A 24,715-nucleotide genomic window follows, 5' to 3' on the forward strand; every position below is an offset into this window, starting at 1 on the left:
CCCGTTTTTAAACGGGCTAAGGTCACTAGTTGCATAATAACAGTGTATGTGTCACTGTAATTACTGTTTGCATAGGAGCTCAGGCAAAGCATCTTTGAATCTGCAGCCAGGGCTCCCCATTGGTCCATTGTCTAAGCCCGGGGTTCCCCATTGGTCCATTGTCTGGGCCAATGGACCAATGGGGAGCCCCTGGCTGCAGATTTAAAGATGCTTTGCCTGGGCTCCGATGCACACAGTAATTACAGTAACAGATACACTGTTATTATGCAACTGAACTTGCGGCGAGAGCTGGCAGGTATGTATAATGATGGGTGAAAGCACAGCTATCTATGGGGCTTTAGAGATGTGTGGCGACCCGACAGGGAGCTCTGGGGGTCTCCTTATTAGAGGAGACCCCTAGATGCAGCGGCACAACACATGCGTTAGCTGGTTTAGACCTGCTCCCTGCAGGTCTAAGCTAATGCTCATGTCTGCTGGAAAGCATTGTTTAACGGAGGAATGAAAAGGGCAAAGGATAGCATGTAAAGAACTCAATGGGCGATTATATTGCCCAAGCGAGTTCTTTTCCACCTGGGGGGTCTTAAGTTAAATAGAATTAGGCGATGCGGGCATTAAATTAAAAACTCGCCAGTGCTTAGCGCTGGCAAGTTCAGCAATAGGATGTGGCCCAAAGTGTACATTTTTCATAAGAACATGGGCTGGAGAAAAACATAACAGCATATGAGTAGCAACAGAATAAAAATACAGTCAAATGTAATTAGCAGTTAGGAATTTCAAAAGAAACCCAGCTCAGTTCAAAGCATTCGCAAAGACAGCATAAAAAGTACAATGAATAGTGGATGACAAGAGTAATGGATCAGCATCCCAACTAAAAGGTGTGAGCATTATAGGTCCAATTGAGTTTGAGCTCCCCTAGAAAGATATTTGTAGATGTGTGACCAAGTAGATGTATGACCAAGTGCCCCACGACTTAAGCAGCCCATACACTCAGCCGATTTTCTGGCCGACCGATCGATCGCGGTCGATCGATCGATCGATCGCAAATCGGTTGGCCAATCGACCGATCGACGGCCGATTTCGATCGATTTCGATGGATTTCCATCGAACTAGCAGGGTGGAAAATTTAGGTCGATCTGATGAGATTGCTTATCAGTTTGCATTGGCCTTAATGGAAATCTGATGGCAAAAAAATGCCATCAGATCGAATTTCAACAGATTTCAAACTGAAATCTATTGGAATTCTATCCTGGTAAAAAATGTTCTAAAAACGCATCAGATAGATCATCAGATGCATTTCTTATCTGTCTGCTGCCAATCTGACGAGTGTATGGGCACCTTTATGGTTTGAAGGGACCAATCATGAATTATGCCGTTAATACGCTTGCATGTCATTGTATGGTTGATCTTGACGACCACTTGTAAATAGGAAAGGTGTGGGGAGTTCCAGTTGGCTGCAATGTGAGTCTTCACAGCCGTAACAATACATTGAGTCAATTTGTGTTGGGCAAGAGGCATGTAATCTGGTTTTAACACCAATAAAAGAATCTTAGCATCTTGTGATATATGCTTAAAAAAAGTAAAGAAATGTTTAAAAAATATTTTAAAAATTAGAAGAGACACTGATATAGAGATAGTAAAGCAGTAGGCAATAAATGATGTGTGGTGGGACTGAGACGAAAATTAAGCAAAAGGCAATACAAATAGTCCATCAATACCCTTCAAAAAAACATCCTGTCATGCAGTGTGATCATAAGATACAAATAGTAATGGTCATGTGTAGAACTCGTGGACAAGCATGTAATATGTTTGATCAGCTGATAGATTTGCAAAGTTCTGATTTGCTGTGATCACTTCCTGACACAAGTGACCTGGGTTTGAATCTCAGCTCTTCCTGCTCACTAAGCCAGCACCTCTTCAGTAAGGACTTTGGGCTAGTCTCCCTAACACTGCTACTGCCTGCTGAGTCTGCTCTAGTGGCTGCAGTTCAAGCGCTTTGAGTACACCAGGAGAAAAACGCAACACAAATGTTATTTTGTCTTGCCTTGTTTTAGCACATGACCATGCTAATCAGAGACTTACATATCTATCACCTGACCAAACTGATAACATGCATCTCCATGAGTTCTCTAAGACACGGCTATCATTAGTTACAAATCACCTAGCCATTGCAAACATTAATTTGTGAATTTAAATTAGCTGTTTAACTGTGTGCAATACATGGTCATAACACATATTGTGAGTTGTTTTTTTTTACCACCTGTGATTAAATCCGACCCACAGTCTTGTAATGGGGAAAGAGGAACTCCAGTGAAAATAATGTGATAAAAAAAATGCTTAGTTTTTACAATAATTAGGTATAAATGATTTAGTCAGTGTTTGCCAATTGTAAAATCTTTCCTCTCCCTGATTGATATTCTGACATTTATCACATGGTGACGTTTTTACTACTGGCAGGTGATGTCAGTGGACGGAGATGCTGCTTGCTTTTATGGCAGTTGGAAACAGCTGTAAACAGCTATTTCCCACAATGCAATGAGGTTCACAGACAGGAAACTGTAAGGACCACAATATCAGACATACATGATTCGTTTGTGAAAAGGTAAAGACTTCTCATGGGAAAGGGGGTATCAGCTACTAATTGGGATGAAGTTCAATTCTTGGTTACGGTTTCTCTTTAAGTATGTAAACTGGAACGTACCTGCTGTTTTAATTGGTGAACTAGTCTGTCCTTCTCTCTCTTCAGGGCCAACACTTCCTCCTGGGTTTTTTTCTTTTTTGAGGCAGATAGTTCTAGCAAGGCAATGTTAGCGTCCTTCTCACTGATTGCTGCCAGCAGAGCTTGCTGCCTAGAAATGCAAATTCTAGTGATTAGTGTATGCCGTTCGAGTACATAAAACTTGCTATAAATTTATATTAAGTACCAATGTAATATAAAAGGTTAGTTTGTAGTTTTTTAACTAGGCACAGGGTATGAGTACAAGTGAAAATGTCTCTTGAAGCCTGTAGACGCATAAACCCTCTGTTATGCATACAAGTCACTTACCGGTACCTAAAAATTAACGTCTTTGGCATCCCTGCACAAAAAAAACTAATGATCCGTACTAAAAGATCAGTGTACTTGTACATACTCTTACTTTACGTTTTATAATTAGGCTGGGTGCTTCTAATCAAAGTCTGTTACATATTCACCATTCCTGTATCAATGTTTTATCCACTGGACCTTCGCCTACTGGCAGTCTTGATGGTAAATGTGAAAAATGGCTTCTAATTTGCCAGTAAGGGTTATAGTTGGTTGGTAGATAGACAAGCTTTATATTTTTTTGAGTGGGACCTATTCGCTTGTTCTCTCCGGTGGCTTTGAGAAGAAGGAGCAATTTTTCACAATTTTCATTATGCAGGTTTGTGGCAAGCTGTAGGCCTCAATAGACAGAAGAGCCACATTTCTGTAGAAAGTAAGTATTGCTAGGTAATGTGTTTGTAGGCAAACAGGCTAAATAGAATAGGATAGGTGTAGTTAACCAGATGTGATTTTTGGACATAAGTCTCAAGGCCATTTTAATGCTCCCGCACATTCCTAGATGTGAAACTCACATCCTGCACTAATTGCCATCTCTGCGTCTTGTGTGCTCCCACACGTGCACGCCCCCACCCCGTGCACGTGCACACATATAATAAGTGACAAGCCAATACAGTTAAGAAAGTCTTCAATGGCATAAGTATTGTTAAAGTTATTGCGGTATCAATAACAACACGGCTGAAATGCCAAATAACGGCTGAAATGCCAAAGTTGTCAGGAACCATAAGGGGTAAAAAAAACCCCCGCAGAATCTGCAAAAAAAATACAATTAGCTATTCAAGAAACCATTTTAAAATGGGAAGGCTAGTGTCATAAAGGCCAGCAGTAAAAGGAGCACAGGGCAGGAAGTCAGTGTATTCTGCAGAGCAACTGTTTAAGCTTACTTTGCATCAGACATATTTCAATGTTAAACAATTGTTTGTAATCAAATTGCTCATCTTTAGCGCAGCATGAGTCTGAGACAACAATTTTACTTAACACTGTCCAATAACAAATGCAACAAATCAATAAAAGTCCAGTTCTAACAACACGTAAGCTGCTACTGTATATAAAAAGCCAATAGAAAGAGAAGTAGGGTAAAGGTTTGGGCCTGCATTTCAAATATTAATCAATATCCTCTTGTGTACAATATGTCCTTCCTGCAGTTCTCCCAAGACATGGCACTCACAATTATTTTTTTTTAAAAATCACACAGCAAAAAAAAAAAAAGAAACAAAAAAAAAAGAAAAAGGCTTCTTGAGCAATATTTTAGGTCGTTTAGGATAAAAGCAGCTAATTGTTATTTGTGCTTTATGTTTTGCCAAGCAGTCTAATTACCCCTTGTGCTAGTAACATCTCGTCTGGAAAAAGGCAACACGTAATTATGTTTTTTGTCATGATCAAAGGAGTTATATTGTGTAATGAAAATCTTATTCTTAATTACAGGCTGTTCAGACATTATAGCCATATTTATGGAGAAATTAATCTGTATACACGGGACACATTCATTTCCCCTTGAAGCAAATTCACCTAAGATAGAAGGTCATTATATTCATAACGTCTCTGCATGCCAAAATTAGGTATACCATTTACCGGTAGGTTTGAAATACATTAAAAGAAACCTGTACTAGAATTAATATAAAAGCGGTTCCGTCTATAAATGCAAACTATTAGACAGTCCAACTGATCTTTTGGAAGCCTGAAATTTATTCAGAGAAACAGAAAGAGCAAACAGCAAGTGAAGTCAAGAAGACAACTTTTATATATTCATTCTGGTCCAGTGATCTGTGTTGGTAGGCCTGCAGTTTTATGGACAAGGCAGCAGGCATTCATTAAAACCTTTATGACCAAGCGATACCATTGGGGTAGTATTTATTTTCTTGGACAAGAATCAGAGGGAGGTTAAAGTGCATAAAAAAAATGAGTTTTCATTAAGTGGTGACTATATTTGGGGGGGATTAGGGGGTAACTTAAGGTTAGGTGGCAGGGATGGGGTATCCCTATGGAAAGAGGATACATTTATGGTAGGTATCAGGAAGAGTATTTTCATAAAGTGAAGATTAGGTATCAGGTAGTGGTGTTACATTAAGAAAGAAGGTTAGGGTTAGATGAATGGCAGGGAGACACGCACCAAAACCACTGATGGAAACAGCATTGCAGACCAAAAACACTAGCGTTTCCTCATCTAATTAGCCAAAATGCAGGTAATAGGGTAATTAAGTAACATACCAGTATTTTTTTGTTATGTGAATATTTGGACAAGACCCATGAAAACATGGGGAGAGTATACCAACTCAGGTTTAAGAGACAATGGAGTAAAATGAAAATATTGACTTTTCATCTTTTGGGCCTCTCAGTTTGCCCTTTAAAGGGAAGGTCCAAGCAAAATAAAAAAATGAGTTTCACTTACCTGGGGCTTCTACCAGCCCCATGCAGCCATCCTGTGCCCTCGGAGTCACTCACTGCTGCTCCAGTCCCCCACTAGCAGCATGCGGCCTCGGAGGTCGGCGGGCCGCATTGCATACATTTTTATGCATTCCAGCTAGTGCAGGAACATTAACACATACATTTTTACGCATTAGTGGTTCAATTAGTGGTTTTATGCATTGAACCACTAATGCATAAAAATGTATGTGTTAATGTTTCTGCATTAGCGTGAATGCGTGAAAAATGTACGGAATGCGGCCCGCCGACCTCTGAGGTCGGCATGCTGCCAGTGGGGGACTGGAGCAGCAGTGAGTGACTAAGAGGGCACAAGGTGGCTGCATGGGGCTAATAGAAGCCCCAGGTAAGTGAAACTCGTTTTTTTTATTTTGCTTGGACCTTCCCTTTAAATTGAGGAGCCGCTTCACTGACCAATAAGACCTGCTTACTTTTATTTTATCTTGACTTCATCAGTCTATATCTCTAGAGCCACTCAAGATTTTGACATGCTGTTTTCTCTGATAGTACCCTGGTCCTGTGTTCATGTCCAGTGTAATACTGTTACTCGAATGCAGCAATGCATGGTTCGGAGCCTGAACACAAATGTTCAGCACCATTTCAGCAAGCAACAGCAAGACAGGATAAATGTCATACTTCTTCCTTCCAAGCTGAAAGAAGGCACTATCAGAGTTAAAAGAAACACACCATCCTGCTGTTCCATGCTGAAATTGTCCTGAATGCCTATGTTCTAGTGCGAAACCACTTTGCCAAATTGGGTTCGACTTGCCGATGTCAAACCCAACAAAACTAGTTCTGTGTTCCCTTTCCCTGACGGGCTAACTTTTAAGTGGTCAAAAGGTTCAATAAAATCTATCAAATTAGAAATAACGTGAAAAATATTTTTGTGTAAAATACTTTTATTAAGACTTCTAAATACTTCCATATTTAATAGTAAATATTCGGGAAAGGCTTCATGACAATGATAAAAAGTTTCTATAGAATGAAATGTAAATATTTAAGGTTACATCATTGGAGAGGCAAAAGAAAACAGCCTGTCTGGGCTACTCGAAAATTAAAGGACAGGGATTAATTTAATATAAACATTCAAATTTCTCTGTGAATGCACATGAGCCATCATTTATTACAACTGTTATTTCAATGTACAAATTCTAACTGTAATTTTATGAGACCATAGAATGTAGATAACGTAAACAAAGGCCATATTGCATGCAGATTTTTTTTTCCATCTTATTGGGGATTTCAAAAGCATAGTCTACAATAAAACACATCCTAAAGTAGAGTATCACCAAAACATTTTTCTAGTTTTAAACTGCGTGATGGTTAGTGTTTCTGAGAGGCTTTTATTACTATCTGTATCCCTATAAGGTTTTGTTTCCCTAATTCCTGCCCTGCTGATGAAAGGACCACTGTCGCAAAAAAAGTAGGCAGTTAAAATATGACAGAACCGACAGGTTTAGGGTTAGTCCGTCTACTTATGGGGGATTCTCAGGGTTTTCTTTGTTTTCATCAGCATTTCCTGAAATTTTAACTGCCTACTTTTTTTCTGGATAGTGGTCCTTTAAAGTAAACTGAACTGCAGTGAATTGCATGTACAGTATTTATCACCAGACTAGGCAATAGACTTATTTATGTAATTATAAAGCGTATTTATAAAATACAGGATCTTCTCAAAAAATTTGTATATTGTGATAAATTTCATTATTTTCTGCAATGTACTGATAAACATTAGACTTTCATATATTTGAGATTCAAATACAGACAACTGAAGTAGTTCAAGCCTTTTATTGTTTTAATATTGATGATTTTGGCATACAGCTCATGAAAACCCAAATTTCCCATCGCAAAAAATTAGCATATTTCATCCGACCAATAAAAGAAAAGTGTTTTTAAAACAAAAAAAAGTAAACCTTCAAATAATTATGTTCAGTTATGCACTCAATACTTGATCGGGAATCCTTTTGCAGAAATGATTGCTTCAATGCAGCGTGGCATGGAGGCAATCAGCCTGTGGCACTGCTCAGGTGTTATGGAGGCCCAGGATGCTTCGATAGCGGCCTTAAGCTCATCCAGAGTGTTGGGTCTTGCGTCTCTCAACTTTCTCTTCACAATATCCCACAGATTCTCTATGGGGTTCAGGTCAGGAGAGTTGGCAGGCCAATTGAGCACAGTAATACCATGGTCAGTAAACCATTTACCAGTGGTTTTGGCACTGTGAGCAGGTGTCAGTTCGTGCTGAAAAATGAAATCTTCATCTCCATAAAGCTTTTCAGCAGATGGAAGCATGAAGTGCTCCAAAATCTCCTGATAGCTAGCTGCATTGACACTGCCCTTGATAAAACACAGTGGACCAACACCAGCAGCTGACATGGCACCCCAGACCATCATTGACTGTGGGTACTTGACACTGGACTTCAGGCATTTTGGCATTTCCCTCTCCCCAGTCTTCCTCCAGACTCTGGCACCTCGATTTCCGAATGACATGTAAAAGTTGCTTTCATCCGAAAAAAGTACTTTGGACCACTGAGCAACAGTCCAGTGCTGCTTCTCTGTAGCCCAGGTCAGGCGCTTCTGCCACTGTTTCTGGTTCAAAAGTGGGTTCATGCTTCCATCTGCTGAAAAGCTTTATGGAGATGAAGATTTCATTTTTCAGCACGACCTGGAACCTGCTCACAGTGCCAAAACCACTGGTAAATGGTTTACTGACCATGGTATTACTGTGCTCAATTGGCCTGCCAACTCTCCTGACCTGAACCCCATAGAGAATCTGTGGGATATTGTGAAGAGAAAGTGTAGCGACGCAAGACCCAACACTCTGGATGAGATTAAGGCCGCTATCGAAGCATCCTGGGCCTCCATAACACCTGATCAGTGCCACAGGCTGATTGCCTCCATGCCACGCCGCATTGAAGCAGTCATTTCTGCAAAAGGATTCCCGACCAAGTATTGAGTGCATAACTGAACATAATTATTTGAAGGTTGACTTTTTTTGTTTTAAAAACACTTTTCTTTTATTGGTCGGATGAAATATGCTAATTTTTTGAGATAGGAAATTTGGGTTTTCATGAGTTGTATGCCAAAATCATCAATATTAAAACAATAAAAGGCTTGAACTACTTCAGTTGTGTGTATGTGAATCTAAAATATATGAAAGTCTAATGTTTTTCAGTAAATTACAGAAAATAATGAACTTTATCACAATATGCAAATTTTTTGAGAAGATCCTGTATTACGCAGCGCTGGACATTAGTTTAGGTTACACACAATATTTAGGGGTGACATACAGCAATAGTACAATACAGGAATACAAGAAAAAACGGATTACGCAGCACAGTATGAGTACAAGGTAATGCTTAGTCAGTCACATGGAGATTAGGCAAGTTGAGTTCACTCAAATGCATAGCATGGGTGCACAGTACTGGAGGTGCATGATCAGGTAGGACACAAAAGGAGGAGGACCCTGCCCAAAGGCTTACAATCTAGAGGGAGAGGTAGGGACACGAAAGGTAGGGACCAGAGTTCAGCTGTGGGTTTAGAGCACTTGTGAGGGGTGGTAGGCCAGAGTGAAAAGACAAGTTTTGAGGGCCTTCTTGAAGATGTTGAAGGAGGGGGCTGCCCTAATGGGTGGAGGTAGGGAGTTCCATAGTGTTGGAGCAGCTCTTGAGAAGTCCTGGATGCGTGCATGGGACTGGGTGATGCGGGGGGGGGGGGGGGGGGCAGTCAGACGAAGTTCATTCGAGGAGCGGAGTGAATGGCTAGGTGTGTACCTCTGAGTAAGATTGGAAATGTAGGTTGGACAGGTTTTGTAGACAGATTTGTAGGTCAGACACAGTATCTTGAATCTGATTCTGGACTGGAAAGGAAGCCAGTGGAGGGATTCACAGAGGGGAGCCGATGTGGTGGAGCGATGGGGGGAGTGGATAATTCTGGCTGCCGTATTCATGATGGACTGCAACAGGGCTATTTGGGTCATAGGGAGACCAGACAGTAGGGCATTGCAGTAGTCAAGGCGGGAAATTATGAGGGCATGGATGAGAATTTTGATGGTGGCAGAGGTCAGGAAAGGGCAGATCTTGCAGACTTAAGGCCCATACCCATGGCACAATTTTTTCAACGCTTTGTCTGATGACTGGCAACTTTTTGAGGGATTAGCAATTGTTTTCACAATCTCAGGACATGGGTACAAGTGCGCGATTATGGTAATGACGCTTAACGATGTGCGATGATGATAATTGTCACAGCGGATCAGATATTTAAGATCCCAGACAACTCCCGCACAAAGTACTGCAATTGTGTTACCTCTCGTTCGCACCCATCACGCATACAGGCTGCCAGGAAGATTAATCGGGAAGCGCTTGTCGTCGTGGGACAACGCCGGGATCCATCTTCCTGGGTTGTGAGGTGAGTATGTAGCTTAATAGTGTAACTTTTCAGTGTTATATTAGCTGGACATCTGCACCTTTCTCCTAAAAAGCTTTGTCTTTGGTGTTTGTTAACTAGTCAAGATGTGGATTTGTAGGAGTGAAGTTACTGCTAGGAGTTAGGAGGACTCCTAGGACCTGTTGCAATACAGAGGGAAATTTCCTAACCATACTAAAAATGTATATTTTTTTACATCAAGCACCTAGTTGATCATTTTAAGTGAAAACAGACAAAGGGGACAATTCAAAAGGCCCGGTTCACATCTGCATTTTTTTGTGGAGCCAGCCGTACGGATCCACCATCAGGATCAGGTAAAAACTGTCAGTTTTTACAACAAGTGTGCTGTAAACTGTCAGTTTTCTATTTGTTCCTATAAAGCTGCACAACCTTTCATTTCCGTTCTGCTGAGCGAAATGGTCCGGAAAATTGGGTCCTGCAGCATTTTTTTGTCCGTTCTTCGGAACGGACCACAGAACTGTACAGCCAGTTCCGTTGGCAAACGCAGATGTGAACCGGGCCTCAGATGGTTTGCCAATTTGTACCAATAATTCTTCTAAATTATTGCTGTTTTCTTATTGGCCCATAAGGGAAAAGTTTTGTGAACATTTTTTATTGGCAATTAACGTAATGGTTTTGAACCATTATTCATTGGCACTTTTGCACGATCACCATATTTATAAAACAGGGCAACTCAGCCAGAAAAAAATGGATTCATGAATAATAGTTCACCACTGTCATGGTGGTAGACTCTTTAGGAAATCATGAAGAGCAGCACTGATTCTTTTAAGCACCAACTTACCACTTTTAAAAAAACAGTATACAAGAAGAACTACTGGTACATGCAAGTCAGTGGTGCTTTTGTTTACTACTTAAGCTATATATAGAACTGATGTTCTCTATTGCTGAAGCCTTGTTCACCAACGATCAATACCTGCTTAAAAAATAGGTACTGTATGTGTGTTTTATTTTACCTCATTATATTTCATTGTATTCTTTACGCTTTAACACTTTGTGGTAAATAGGTAAAAAGATTGAACATGTTGAACATGACCAATTTATCTGTATGGGGTAGTTATCAGGTCACCCCCTTATTATGGGGTAACCTCTATAAGTCCCTGTTTTATCACCACCCTTGTTTTTCAACACAGGGACAAGGGTGCTTTGCAAGGAGAAGATGGTTTTGCTGATACCCCTTGTGTTGATGTTGAAAGCCACATGGCTAATATTGACCAGGAAGTGGAGCCCTTCATGTGCTAACTCTGCCCTCCTGGCCACCGAAAATGCTTTTCAATTATTTTTTCTTAAAAAAAAACTCCAGCGAAAATAATGTAATAAAAAAGTGCTTAATTTTTACAATAATTATGTATAAATTATTGTTTGTCTGTTGTAAAATCTTTCCTCTCCCTGATTTACATTCTGACATTTATCACATGGTGATATTTTTACTGCTGGCAGGTGATGTCAGTGGAAGGAGATGCTGCTTGCTTTTTTGGCAGTTGGAAACAGCTGTAAACAGCTGTTATTTCCCACAATGCAACAAGGCTCCCACAATGTCATGTCAGAATCATGGTCCTGACATCACACTGTGGTAGGGGTTTCACCATAATATCAGCCATACAGAGCCCCCTGATGATCCGTTTGTGAAAAGGTAAATATTTCTCATGGGAAAGGGGGTTTTAGCTACTGATTGGGATGAAGTTCAATTCTTGGTTACGGTTTCTCTTTATGTCCCACTTTTATATACTGCACATATTAAAACATACAGTAAATTTGCAAGTGCTTTTCTATATAACCCAAAAGTGTTGACCCTCCATCTGCCATTTTGAATTCCACAGTGTTATAGAATACAGAAAGGGACTACTATATAACGGCAGATTAAGGTATAAAAGATATATATAAAAACACAAACAAAAACAGATGGCATTTGTCACAAATGTAAACATTCACAAAGCCATATAATCTAAGGCCCCGTTTACACTTAATCAGTTGGTATGCATTAGTGTGCGTTGGTACGCGTTTTTTCCATAGCAGTGCATTGGGAAGAAGATTTCAGTGAAAACGCGTTAAGTGTAAAAGAGGCCATAGGAAAACATGGGCATTACTTTGAAAATCAGTTTTCTTTCAGTTATAACTGAGAGCAACTGATTAAGTGTAAAAGGACCCTAATTCATCACATAAACATGTAACAGCAGAAATTTTCTGCATTTCCTTTTCCTTTAAAGCGGAATATAACCCTGCATTTCAACTTTGCTCTAAAACATTATTTACAGCATATTATCTGCAACCAGCATTTTTTTTTCTAGACCAGCATTGGAAGGGTTAAACACAGAGGTTTAAAGTTCCGTGGAGAGATATGCAGAAGTTCAGATAGATACATTTAACTACATAGAATGTAACAAGTGATAACGGTTACACACTCTTTGGCTGTCCTCCAGCTCCTTCTCAGTCAGAGAGCGTGAGTCACATGCCACACTTAGATACATTTATGTAAACAAAATGTATCTATGTCAGCTTCGGATGCGTCTGCAGTTCTGTCCAGGAACTTTAAAGCTGTGTGTAACCCTTCCAATGCTGGTCTAGTAAAAAAAAATGCTGGTTGCATATAATATACAGTAAATAATGTTTTAGAGCAAAGTTGAAATGCAGGGTTATATTCCGCTTTAAGACCAAGAGCCTTGCCACTGAGCACACAACAATGCACGGCATAACATGTTGCTAAGCAATGTATTGCTAGTTCTGAATAAGGCTCCACATAAAGCCCAATGTGAGCCAAATAGTTCCTGCTTGTCACCAAAACATGACGTTTTTGTTTTATTTCACTGCAAATGCAGAGGCTCAGCAGAGCGTTCATTAACACATCTTCATCGTCGGCTGAGAGACTAATCTCTTACTGTTGTTTAATAAACGCAGTTAATGAAAATAAATTTTTCAACCATTTATTACAGTGACACATTTCTGAAAATATCTCTGTGTTAATATTTAGAAATACTAATCCACTCCTCTGTTAGAAGATTGCCTTTCATTTTGGCCGGCTAATCTACTATATAAACAGCTGGCTATGATTTCTCCCAAACTCTGAGCAAACACTAATGTATCCATTGAATAAATGGAAAAGTCGTAGAATCCTGAAATGCTTAAATTAAAAACATCTACAGCACTGGGCAGGAATGTGCTGCTTTACTTTCCATTTTTAACTTGTAAACATTCCCCCAACTGCAGATAGTAAAATATCTGCATTGAGCCCACCAGACAATCTTTTTATGATTCCAATTTATCTTTACAAGGTTTAATGCCTTTCAAACTGTTTAGTGTAGCTGATGAATAATGGTCAGAATATGACCAGCTGAATACAGAGTAAAGAATAAGTATAGAGAGGTTGTTCCTCTTTTATCATACGTGTACATGTGTAGCATTAGCAGTGCTATACCATGTATAATACATACATCACTTACTTGAACAAGATAGTCATTTTACAATGGCAAAAAGCTACAAACTTTGTGCTCATACAAAAAACTTAAAAATCTTTAGAATTACAAAAAAAGTTAAAACTTTTCTTTAAAGGACAACTGAAGCGAGAGAGATTTGGAGCCTGCCATATTTATTTCCTTTTAAGCAATACCAGTTGCCTGGCATCCTGCTGATCCACTGCCTCTAATACTTTTAGCCATAGATCCTGAACAAGCATGCAGAAGATCAGGTGCTTCTGACATTATTGCCAGATCTGACAAGATTAGTTACATGCTTGTTACTGGTGTTATTCTGACACTACTGCAGCCAAATAGATTAGCAGGATGCCAGGCAACTAGCATTGTTTAAAAGTAAAATAAATATGGCAGCCTCCATATCCCTCTCACTTCAGTTGTCCTTTAAAGGGCAATTGAAGTGCGAAGTATATAGAGGGTACCATATGTATTTAATTTTAACTATTTCCAGCACCACGGGCAGTATATTTACATCTTGCAGGACTTTATCTAAATTTGTCATCTGTATTTGCAGCTGCTGTATTTGTCATATGTGAGCTCATTACCGCTACATCTGTCTCCTGGAGTCTAATGACCACTGCATCTGTCACCTGGGGCTGATGGTTAGTGCGTTTTTATCATCAGGGAGCTCATGGGCATAAGCATTTGTCATCTGGGGCTCTTAGATACTGTATTTGTCATCTGCGGGCTCACTACCACTGCATTCATTACTTTGGGGCTCTTGGTTGTTGTATTTGTCATCTGACTGGCTTGTGGTCACTGCATTTGTCATTTGGGAGTTCATGGCTGTTGTAATACTCACCTGAAGGGTTCCTCTGGCTGAAAAAGGTTGAGAAATGCTGTTGTACACAGTCAACAATGTTGTTTAATGAGAGCAAGTCTTTTCAAAACTTCCCCCAGAAAGAGGAGGGTGGAGACAGGTCTGTAGCTGCACATAGCATCTGAGACTAAAGCCCCTTTCACACTGGTGTGTTGCATTACCTTGTTTTACCGCAGGGTAACGCTACACCAATGAAAAGCTAGGGGGCATTTCATACGTGGTGCGATGCGATGCAGTCCTCAATTTGCCACTTGGGTGACACTGGAGCATCCGCGCATTGGTGTTCAGCATGCGTGCTAACGTACAGTAACAAGATGTCATGTAAGTCTATGGCACCACACTTACCGTATTTTAAACTGTTTGCCGCACATATTCACGGCTCAAATGCGCGAAAGCATATTTTGACAATACACTTCCAGTAATTCTAACGCCGACTACAGGAAGGGAGTGCTAGAGAGCCTCATCACCTGCTTGGCTTGCAGCCAGAATGGAGATTACCGTGCACTGCCACTTTAATCTACATAGGGTTTTTTTTGGTGTTGCGGTGCAATCAGCCGATTGCAACGCATTACAACCGCAGGTTGGCAGTTTGAAACTGGCCCAAGGATGGTTTCTTAGGCGTCTTCACACTTACAGCATTCCCTTGCATCGCAGTACAGGGATTATGCAGCAATGCAAGACTATGGCAATGCGGTAAGTGTGAATACTCGATTGCGGGTGTGGCGCTCAGAGTGACAAAACTTCAGTGACATACTTCTTGTCCAACAGGGAGCACGTCACTGAGGTGGACAATTGCACTGCACCATGTGTAAAAAAAATCTCCCTGCTTGCAAGGAGCAGTTGATTATTTTTGAAATATTGGTCTAAAAAGATAATCACAGACATTTCCCAAAATACTAAAAAAAAGCATGCTCTCTACAGAAAATGACTGCAGCAATGGATTGGCTGCTGCTAACAATCTGTACTTTCAATGTCTATAGCCTTTCTGTATGCTGACCACTCTGATATTACCATTGCATTTGAAGCCATCACATCATTAAATATTCCTCTTTTTTTCTTTTCTACATGCTGGGTAAAGAGTTTTTGAAACAAGTAATTTTAGTAAGCAATTCTGAGCAGACGTAACCACTGAAACATTTAAATTATAAGATTATTGCAGACACATGCTGCTGCAACACTTTCGTTACATGAATATCATTCAGGCGAGTCAGAAGAAGCCTTCTCCTTAATTATATGCCTGTAAAGACCACTTCAATTTGCAGTGTCAAACATATAGCTTTGGCTGCAGAAGAATAAATTGCAAAATGATTCATATTTTAGCTCAACTGCCAACTGGCCAACTAAATGGAGCATCCACTTGTTGGCAGAATGTTTTATACACTGTATGTAATGCATAAACATATATGGGTATCTTATAACGCAGGGAAGCCTAATGGACAGTGGGGTTGGCAGCCACCAGTCTATGGGGACCATAATAACTACCATAACTGGCAGAAATTTGGATTAAGAACTCCAGCCAAAACTTTTAGTTAGAGCACAAAAGTGTTCAAAGATAATTTATATATTCTTGGGGTGTCACCAGTAACAGGACAGCAATGTAAACACATGAATGTTAGATCGTGCAGCAATAAAAACTGGATGAAGGTTATAATGTTTGCTCCCACTAGTAAAAAAAATAAATTAGATTTTATTTCTTTTGGCGTTATTTTTTTGGTGTTACTATTGACGGGATCCACTTCATTTTGTTTGTGACACTACCAACAGGAATCTCTGTAATGTAGTACAAAAAGAACAAAAGGAGGTTATTAATGTTTTGTACTCTAAAGACTAAATTCATTGTTTTTGGTTAATCTCTATGGATGCAGTAGTGGCTGAATCACACACCTGAAACAAGCATGCAGCTAATCCAGTCTGACTTCAGTTAGAGCACCTGATCTGCATGATTGTTGAGGGGCTGTGGCTAAAAGTATTAGGGACACAGGATCAGCAGGAGAGCCAGGCAACTGGCATTATTTTAATTTAAAAAAATCCATATCCTTCTCAGTTTAGGTTCCTTTTAATGTACCAACACCCTAGCACATCAAAAACCGTTCTAAGCAGTGTCAGAGGTACTAAGCACCTTTTTATCTGGCACGTTTTCATCAAAGTATCCCTGATGGTGAGAGTTCCAGTGAGAGGGTCCAGGGCCCCCAGCTGTGGTGTGAACCAGTGTTTGTGGATTTAAATTATTTATTTTGCAGCTTCCAGGATGTGGGTGACAGGTACGCGGTTAGGGAGGGACCCCTATGGAAGTGATGCCTGCATGGGGCGGTCCTGCTACTGCTAGTCACATAATCTACAACAACAAATAACATTTTTTAAAGCAATTTTCTCCCATAGGACTCAAAGCGCATAAGCATGGTGCAGACCAATAATTATTTGATTGGTAAATCGTGGGAAATGTCCGGAAATGCCAGGCTAAACAGGTGGCTTTTCAGTCTAGATTTGAATTCCTCCAGGGATGATGCTGTCTTTACTGGGTATGGTAGGGAGTTCCAAAGAGTAGGGGCAGCATGACAGAAAGCTCTGTCTCCAAAGGTTTTGAGGTGCACTCTGGGAGTGACAAAGTTTATGGAGCCTGCTGATTTGAGGTTGTGAGAGGTGTGGTGCAGTTTCAGCAAGTCCTTCATGTATTTAGGGTCCAAATTGTGCCGTGATTTGAATGTCAGCAGTCCAATCTTGAAGAGTCTTCTCCATTTTACTGGTAGCCAGTGCTGTAAGCTAAGGACCGGTGTAATGTGACTCTGGCAAGGCTGGTTTGTTAGCAATTTGGCAGCAGCATTCTGCACTAATTGCAGGCGGAGCATGTCTTTTTTTGGGAGGCCTGCATAAAGGGCTTTGCAGTAGTCCAGTCGTGATGTGATGAAGGAGTGAACTAGGGTTGAAAGATCCTCTGCGGGAATCAGATGTTTAATTTTTGCAATGTTCTTCAGATAAAAGTAGGAAGATTTGACTACGGCCGAAATTTGGTTTCTGAAACTCAATTCCCCATCGATTAGCACACCAAGGTTGCACACAAGGTTGGAGCCGTTTATGTCTGAATTCCCAATCCTGATTGGTGTTGATTTACGATCGAGCTGTTTTGATGGCAAGCGCTAGCTTTGGACAACAGTTTTGTCAGCATTCAATTTCAACCAGTTGTCATTTATCCATGCCTGCAGCTCAGCTAAGCAAGAATTTATTTTTGGAGTAGGGTGTAACGATTTGTGTCAGCAAGAAACAGAGTTCTGATTATTAGGTGATCTGCAGTATCACCTATGATACAGATATATACCTGATTATATAGTGATCTGCAGAATCACCAATAATACAAGTGTACTAGACAGCTGATATGTTAGCTACTAGCAAGGTATAGTGCTTGGTGCAACAGTAGTACTGATAGGTTAGCAATACCTCACCAGAGGAGCTGGTGGGGTCCTAATAGTACAGAGCCCCTCACCAGAGTCAGGGCCCTCTGGTGAGAGTAGAGTGGTCAGACTAATCGGGTTGGCAACAGACAGACAGATACAGTACAAGATCAGAAGCAAAGACAAGAAGGTTTAACAAGCAGAGTCGGCAGCAAGATCAGATGGGCAGAGGTACAGAATCACTCAGCGGAAGAGTAGTCAGAACGAGCCAGAGTCATACACAGACAATATACAGTCTATCCAAGTTAGATGATTAAGCTATCAAAGGTCTGAGCGCTAACACGAAGTATTCGCAACAGCAGACAAGTTGCGAGTGATTCAGCTTGGCTTATGAAGCAGAGGAGACCCCTCCGTCACGCCTACTCCTCCCAACCAATGAGGAGCGGCTAGTGTCTCCTCTGACGTCAGCCGACCGGCCGGTCAGCTGACGCGCCTCCTCCCCGCATAAAGGTCCTGTCTGTGCGCGCGCGCAAGCGATAAGGCGACCTTATGTGAGGCTGACAAACCCGTCCTCAGCGTGCTAGACATCCGAGGCACGGGTAGACTAGGCAGGGAGACAGAGGCAGCTAAGGTGGTAGCGCTATTCACTGCAGCTGCCTCTCCAGTATTCATTACATAGGGTTTGTTCCACCAGGTTTGAAGGACAGATACATCAGGCCATGTTGTTGGATATTTGTACCGAGTGGTAACATGTAGATTGCAAACAGCAGAGGGGATAGGAATAATCTTTGTGGCACTCCAAATGTTACAGGTGCAGGGTTAGACGTGATAGGTCCTAGGGATACTCTCTGTGTTCTGTCAGTCAAGAATGATCTGAACCACTGGAGGACTGATCCATTGATGCCACAGTACTCCTACAGTCTGTTGAGCAGGATTTCATGGTCAACTGTATCAAAAGCCGCTGAAAGATCCAACAGGATTAGGATGGAGCATTCTCCTCTGTACTCAAATGGGATGGGTCACAGTCCTGGATCCCAGCAAGGAAACTGTTCCTTGCGTTGCAGGTGCTACACCTCACTCAGGTCATCCACCTGAGCAAACAGGTACAAAAACAGTGAAGAGGCGGCACACAAAAGGCTTGCTAATTAAAGCATGTATTGATAGTGGAGCAACACTACATGTTACAAACCCTCTCGGTTCTTCATTAGGTGTAAAATGAAACTAAATCTAAAGAGAAAGGCATCCATATAGCAATAAAGTAATATTCAAAAAGTCATACAAAAAGCACCGTAAGGTATAAACGTTTTATTTAGGGACTTGTCCCTTTAAAAGCAAATAAAAGCATATAGCTGGGGATACAGGTCAGGTGTCATAATGAATTGACACATACAATAATGGTCAACAGCAAAATAAGTACAATGTACACTGTAAATGTCTAATGTGTGACCTGGAAACAATGGCAAGCTAAATAATAAACAAATGACAGAAACCAATACTTCATGAAAAAACAAAACAACGTTCTGTTGAACATGAGCTGCTAAGAAAAGATGTACACCACCCGTGTGGGTAGGCAGATTGAAGTAAAGAAGGAAGGAAGAGCTTACCACCAGAGCCAGTAATGACACCTCGCCTGTGCCCCCGCTAGATCTCACATGTATCGCAGACCCCTCTGCTTCTTCTGAGATTAGCTGCCTACCTACACGGGTGGTGTACATCTTTTCTTAGCAGCTCATGTTCAACAGAACGTTGTTGTTTTTTCATGAAGGATTGGTTTCTGTCATTTGTTTATTATTTAGCTTGCCATTGTTTCCAGGTCACACATTAGACATTTACAGTGTACATTGTACTTATTTTGCTGTTGACCATTATTGTATGTGTCAATTCATTATGACACCTGACCTGTATCCCCAGCTATATGCTTTTGTTTGCTTTTAAAGGGACAAGTCCCTAAATAAAACGTTTATACCTTACGGTGCTTTTTGTATGACTTTTTGAATATGACTTTATTGCTATATGGATGCCTTTCTCTTTAGATTTAGTTTGACATTATTTATCCATGGCATTTTTGTATGATATTTGGCTCATTTGCTGTTTTTTGCTCTCAGTAAAATGAAACTAATCACAACACCTACATTTATACTGGCATAGAGACCACACCCCTTAATTAGGGGGGCGTGGAAGTCACTGCCTAGACATAGGCCACTCTTAGGATGGAGCATTCTCCTCTGTCCCTTGCCATGAGCAGATCGTTGCAGACTGGGATGAAGGCTGTTTCACAGCTGCGGTGTTTCTTAAAGCCAGATTGTAGAGGGTCCAGGATGTTGTTTGCTGAGAGCCTGGCTTCAAGTTTCAGATAGACAGCCTTTTCAATAACTTTACCTAAGAAGGAAAGGTTGAATCTACAATTATGTCCAACCGAAGCCTCCTACCCAAATGCTGCCTAATTTATGCAATTCCTGCTAGATTTAGTACAGCAGGCAAAGGGTGTATAACTGTGCACCTGATTGGCTGACAGGTGCCTGCTGACCAGATAAAGGTAGGAAATTGCTAGAGCTGGGAGTGAGCAAGCGTGTGTGTTGTAGTCAGCATTCAGTATAGAGGCAGTGGGGGTGAATTCCCTGGTGGTGAGAGTTCGGGGGCCATCCCGCACTTTTCTCAAGGTATCGTATCGGTTTGGGGGCTCCAATGTGAGAGCTGTCGTGTGAACCGGTGTTTGTGGCTTTAAAGTGTTCAATCAGCTGTTTTCTACTGTATCACTGTGCATTAAATCTGCAGTCTAGCAGTAGTTACCATAACATCAGAACTACACCTAAGCGCAAAGAGCAATGACTAATGCAAAGAAGCAAAAGATGAAGGCAGGGTGCACACATAGCAGACATGCAAGTGTTGCGTAAAACACTGCGTTTTTGCCGCTAATGGAAGTCTATGGACCGCAGGAAAAAACGCATATAAAAAAACGCATATGCATTTTATATGCGTTTTTAAACCTGCGTTTTTAAAAACGCTGGTTTTGTTGCATAATATTCATAGACCCATCAAAAACGTGCATAATGAAAGTCAATGGCAACGCAATGGTATGCATTTTCCATGCGTTTTTATATGCGTTTTTTCCCAAAAATTATTTTTTTATGCTGTATTTCCGCTTGTCTTCCTAGTAATTTGCATAAATGGAAATATAAAAATGCATGAAAAACGCATACAAAACACATATACGATTTGTATATGCGAACCGCAAACACATTAAAACGCATGAAAAACACATCACAAACGCACCAAAAATACAGTAAAAATGCACAAAAACGCACACAACATTCGCATAAAACATGACATAACTTTCACGTTATGTTACGTGTGCACCCAGCCAAAGGCAAATTGTCAAAAATACCCTTTGTGCCGTGCATGTGAAGGGGTCCTGAATTACAGTCAGAGAGGTGAAATTCCTTTCTGATTTGCAGCTGGATAAAATATCAAATACAAATCCTGGATCAACATTCTGGTATTTATCATTCAAAATTTAGGTAGCCAAAAACATTTTTTAAAAATCAGCAACTCCTTTTTAAACTTATCTGCTATATCCATTACAATCAGGTTTGTTTGAAGAGCATTCTAAATTGTTATAGCTTTCTATAGCTGCTGATTAAATCTCTCTTCCTCCAACCTCAAGGGGTGCCCAATACTTTTTTAACAGCCATCATACTGACTACTGTTAACTTAAAGGGAACCAGAGATGAACGATTCACACAAAATAAACTTATCGGTCGATAGCTTGTAAAGAATAAATGCTCTACCTGATAATTTCGCCAATCTGGTGTGCCTTTTTGAGTGTTTTTTATCCATTATTGCTCCAGGAAATATCCAATATGACCGCCGGCTCATATCCCTTCTGCTTCCAGGTTATAAGCTGTTCTGAATGTGCTGTCTAGCTTCTATGAGACTATAGACAAGCAGGGCTGCTGCAGGCTTTCATCTGTGTGCTTTCAACTTTATTATTCTGGCATGCTGTGTGTCTGCCTGTAGGAAGTGTCTCTCATAGAAATGAAACTGCATACAGTAGATAATGACTGGCTGCACAATGCACACAGATACACTTGTCTGTTTCAGAGCTTCTTTCTCGGCAGCAACAGTCCCTCCCATGTCAACAGCTCTGAGTAGGAAATCTGAGCCAGGAGGGGGCAGGCTTGGGCTTGAAAAGACTCCACAGAAGAGTGACTCAGCTATAATGATTCCAGGTCAAACCTAGACTGAATCAGTCGGTGGATTCTTATCACAGCTGATAACAGATAGATTAGACTGAGAAGAATAAAACTAAAAGCATGATAGGTGTTTACTGTCATGTTCCCACTGATAAATGTAATAAAATACATGAGGGTGCTTCGTCTCTGGTTCTCTTCTGTATGAACCATTCACACACTGTATCTCACCATGAGAAAACACTTAAGACATGACACTTTGATATAGTGTAAAGTGGTCAGTGTGAAGCTTGTATAACAATGTAAATTTGCTGCCCAGTCAAAATAACTCAACACACAGCCATTAATGTCTAAACCACTGGAAACAAAAGTGAGTACACCCTAACTGAAGATTGTCAAAATTGTGCCCAAAGTGTAAATATTCTTTGCGTCCATAATTTTTCAGCACTGGCTTACCTCCCTTGGGCATGAAGTTCACAAGAGATTCACAGGCTACCGCTGGAATCCTCTTTCACTCCTCCATGATAACATCATAGAGCTGGAGGGTGTTAGAGACCTTGGGCCATATGCAATTCACTTTTTCACCTGACTTTTCTCCCAGGAGATAATTTTTCATATCCGACTTAAAATAACTTTTCAGCACTTTTCAACTAAAAAAAATACCAAAAAGTTGGTGAAATAGTACTATCAAAATTATTATCAGTATTTTATTGCTTTCTGGTGGCTTCAAAGGCAATTTATTGACAAGTTTAAAAATATCACCTAGGAGAAAACTCAGGTGAAAAAGTGAATTAGCATTTGGCCCCTTGTGCTCCTCCACCTTCCATTGGAGGATGCTCAATAGGGTTTAGGTGTGAAGACATGCTTGACCAGCTCAGCACCTTTACCCTTTGTTCTTTACCAAGGAAGTAATCATCTTGGAGGTGTGTTTGGGGTTTTTATGTTGGAATAGTGCCCTGTGGCCCAGTTTCTGAAGGGAGGGATCTTGCTTTGCTTCAGTATGTCACAGCACATGTTGGCATTCATGGTTCCCTCAATGAACTGTAGCTCCCTAGTGCCGGCAGCACTCATGCAGCCCCAAACTATGACACAATAGGACACAGAAAGTATTGAACCGTTACAAGAAGGCGGGTGAGGGAACCAGATGCACTGACTGTACCTCCAGACAAGATAAGCTGTAGAATTCAAGGCAATGGTGTGCAAAGAATCCAGGCACCAGCCAGTAAACATGTACATGTTGTTTCTGCCTCTGATGAAGCGGGGTTAACCCGTGAAATGGCTGGTAGGCCGTACACCATGCATTCTTAGTCATTTATGTGAGGATGGAATAAGGTGCCATCATATGACTTTCCTCGCTAGTGCCCGGATACTTTAAACACTATTGCCTTAACTTCCAAACAATGACACCTTGCTTGACTGTACTGTAGGCAAGACACACTGCTTCTCCTCACCTAGCTGCTGCCACACACACTTCACACCATCTGAACCAAAAAAAGTTTACCTTGGTCTCATCAGACCACAGGACATGGTTCCAGTAATCTGAACCAAATACGTTTATTTTGGTCTCATATGACCACAGGCAATTGTGCCAGTAATCCATGTCCTTAGTCTGCTTGTCTTCAACAAACCATTTGCGAGCTTCCTTGTGCATCATCTTTAACCATTTCAGCCCGCTGGTATTTTTCATCTTATGGACGAGAGGAATTTTCCCCTTTCAGCGCTCCTCCCTTTCATTCCCCAATAACTTTATCACTACTTATCACAAATAAATGATCTATACCTTGTTTTTTTCCGCCATTATTTCTCAGTTTTCGGCCGTTATAGTTTAAAAATAAAGGAAAAAGAGGGTACGGGATATCTACCTACCATAAATCTGTCTCACCCATAAAAATAGCTATGACAAGATAAGAAGGGTACAGGGACCTCAAGATTAGTTGCAAAAAATAGTACAAAATTTATTGAAAAAGATCTAGCATGTAGCGACACTCATACAAACCCCCTTAAAAACAAGCAAAAGATCCTGGCCAAAAGATCTACAGCAATGTACAGGGACCCTACCAGTTCCGACAGGAGTGCACTCCTAGGTAAAAATAGGACATGTCAAAAAACATTTCTTCAGGCCCAATTCATAGTCCAGCCAGGTAGTAGGCATAAATCAGAAGCTGCCTATAGACCAATGCCATAGGAATCCTGTGCAATTTCCACCCGTGTGCATAACTAGAAGCACGCCTCTGTGCACCAAGGCACATACGCCCTCATTACAGACACAGAGTACAGTGTCTAACCTCAACTCCTGTAACTCCTGTAACACATGGCTCCCCAGATGACGGGGTCAGCCAAACTCACGTGTCCCGGATGGTCGGCAAGCACCCACACCGAAGAGGCTCCTCTAATTCAGTGGCGCACCCAATGCGGAAAGCCGGATCATCTCAATTGAACGTAGTTGGTACGCTAGCGTACGGGGCAGGAGGAGGAAGAGAGGCGGAGGCACGGGGGACGTTGGCGCTGGCGTGCGCTTCCGGATAGAGCCTGCTCACGTGACGTGTTTCGTCACTTGACACGTGACTTCTTCAGACGTGATGCATGTGGAACTGTTGCCACCTTATATATCCATTGTAACCATAGCAACCAGTCCGCCTGCTTTGCTAGACTCCAAGGAATTAGCAAGTTAAAAATCGTTCACCCATGCGTCCTTTATCAACGAGAAACTAAGTTCAGCCATCAATAGAGAGGCACATTTAGGTAATAGTGTGCGATCACAGAAAGACTTTCAGATTCAAATCCTTGTTTAATCCTTGCGGGAACAAACTGCCACAGTCATATATAAGGCTTGATTCCTTTTTCAAAAAGTTGTTTATCAAAGTCACCCCGTCGGGGGCTAATGTTCAATTTATATATACCCATGAATCGGAGACCAG

The 24,715-nt window shown here is 41.0% G+C and overlaps 1 protein-coding gene across 21 annotated transcripts in view; it reads right to left on the reverse strand.

Moving 5' to 3' along the window:
- The window catches only part of ERC2 (ELKS/RAB6-interacting/CAST family member 2), a 1,931,514-nt gene that overhangs the window by 510,806 nt on the left and 1,395,993 nt on the right, over positions 1 to 24,715 (reverse strand). For all 21 annotated transcript variants that reach the window (XM_068253678.1, XM_068253677.1, XM_068253691.1 and 18 more), the window contains one exon: positions 2,699 to 2,846. In XM_068253678.1, the coding sequence (XP_068109779.1) occupies positions 2,699 to 2,846 (148 nt within the window). The remainder of the gene's footprint in view (positions 1 to 2,698; positions 2,847 to 24,715) is intronic.

This window comes from Hyperolius riggenbachi, chromosome 9, assembly GCF_040937935.1.
Source record: "Hyperolius riggenbachi isolate aHypRig1 chromosome 9, aHypRig1.pri, whole genome shotgun sequence".
Taxonomy (NCBI): domain Eukaryota; kingdom Metazoa; phylum Chordata; class Amphibia; order Anura; family Hyperoliidae; genus Hyperolius; species Hyperolius riggenbachi.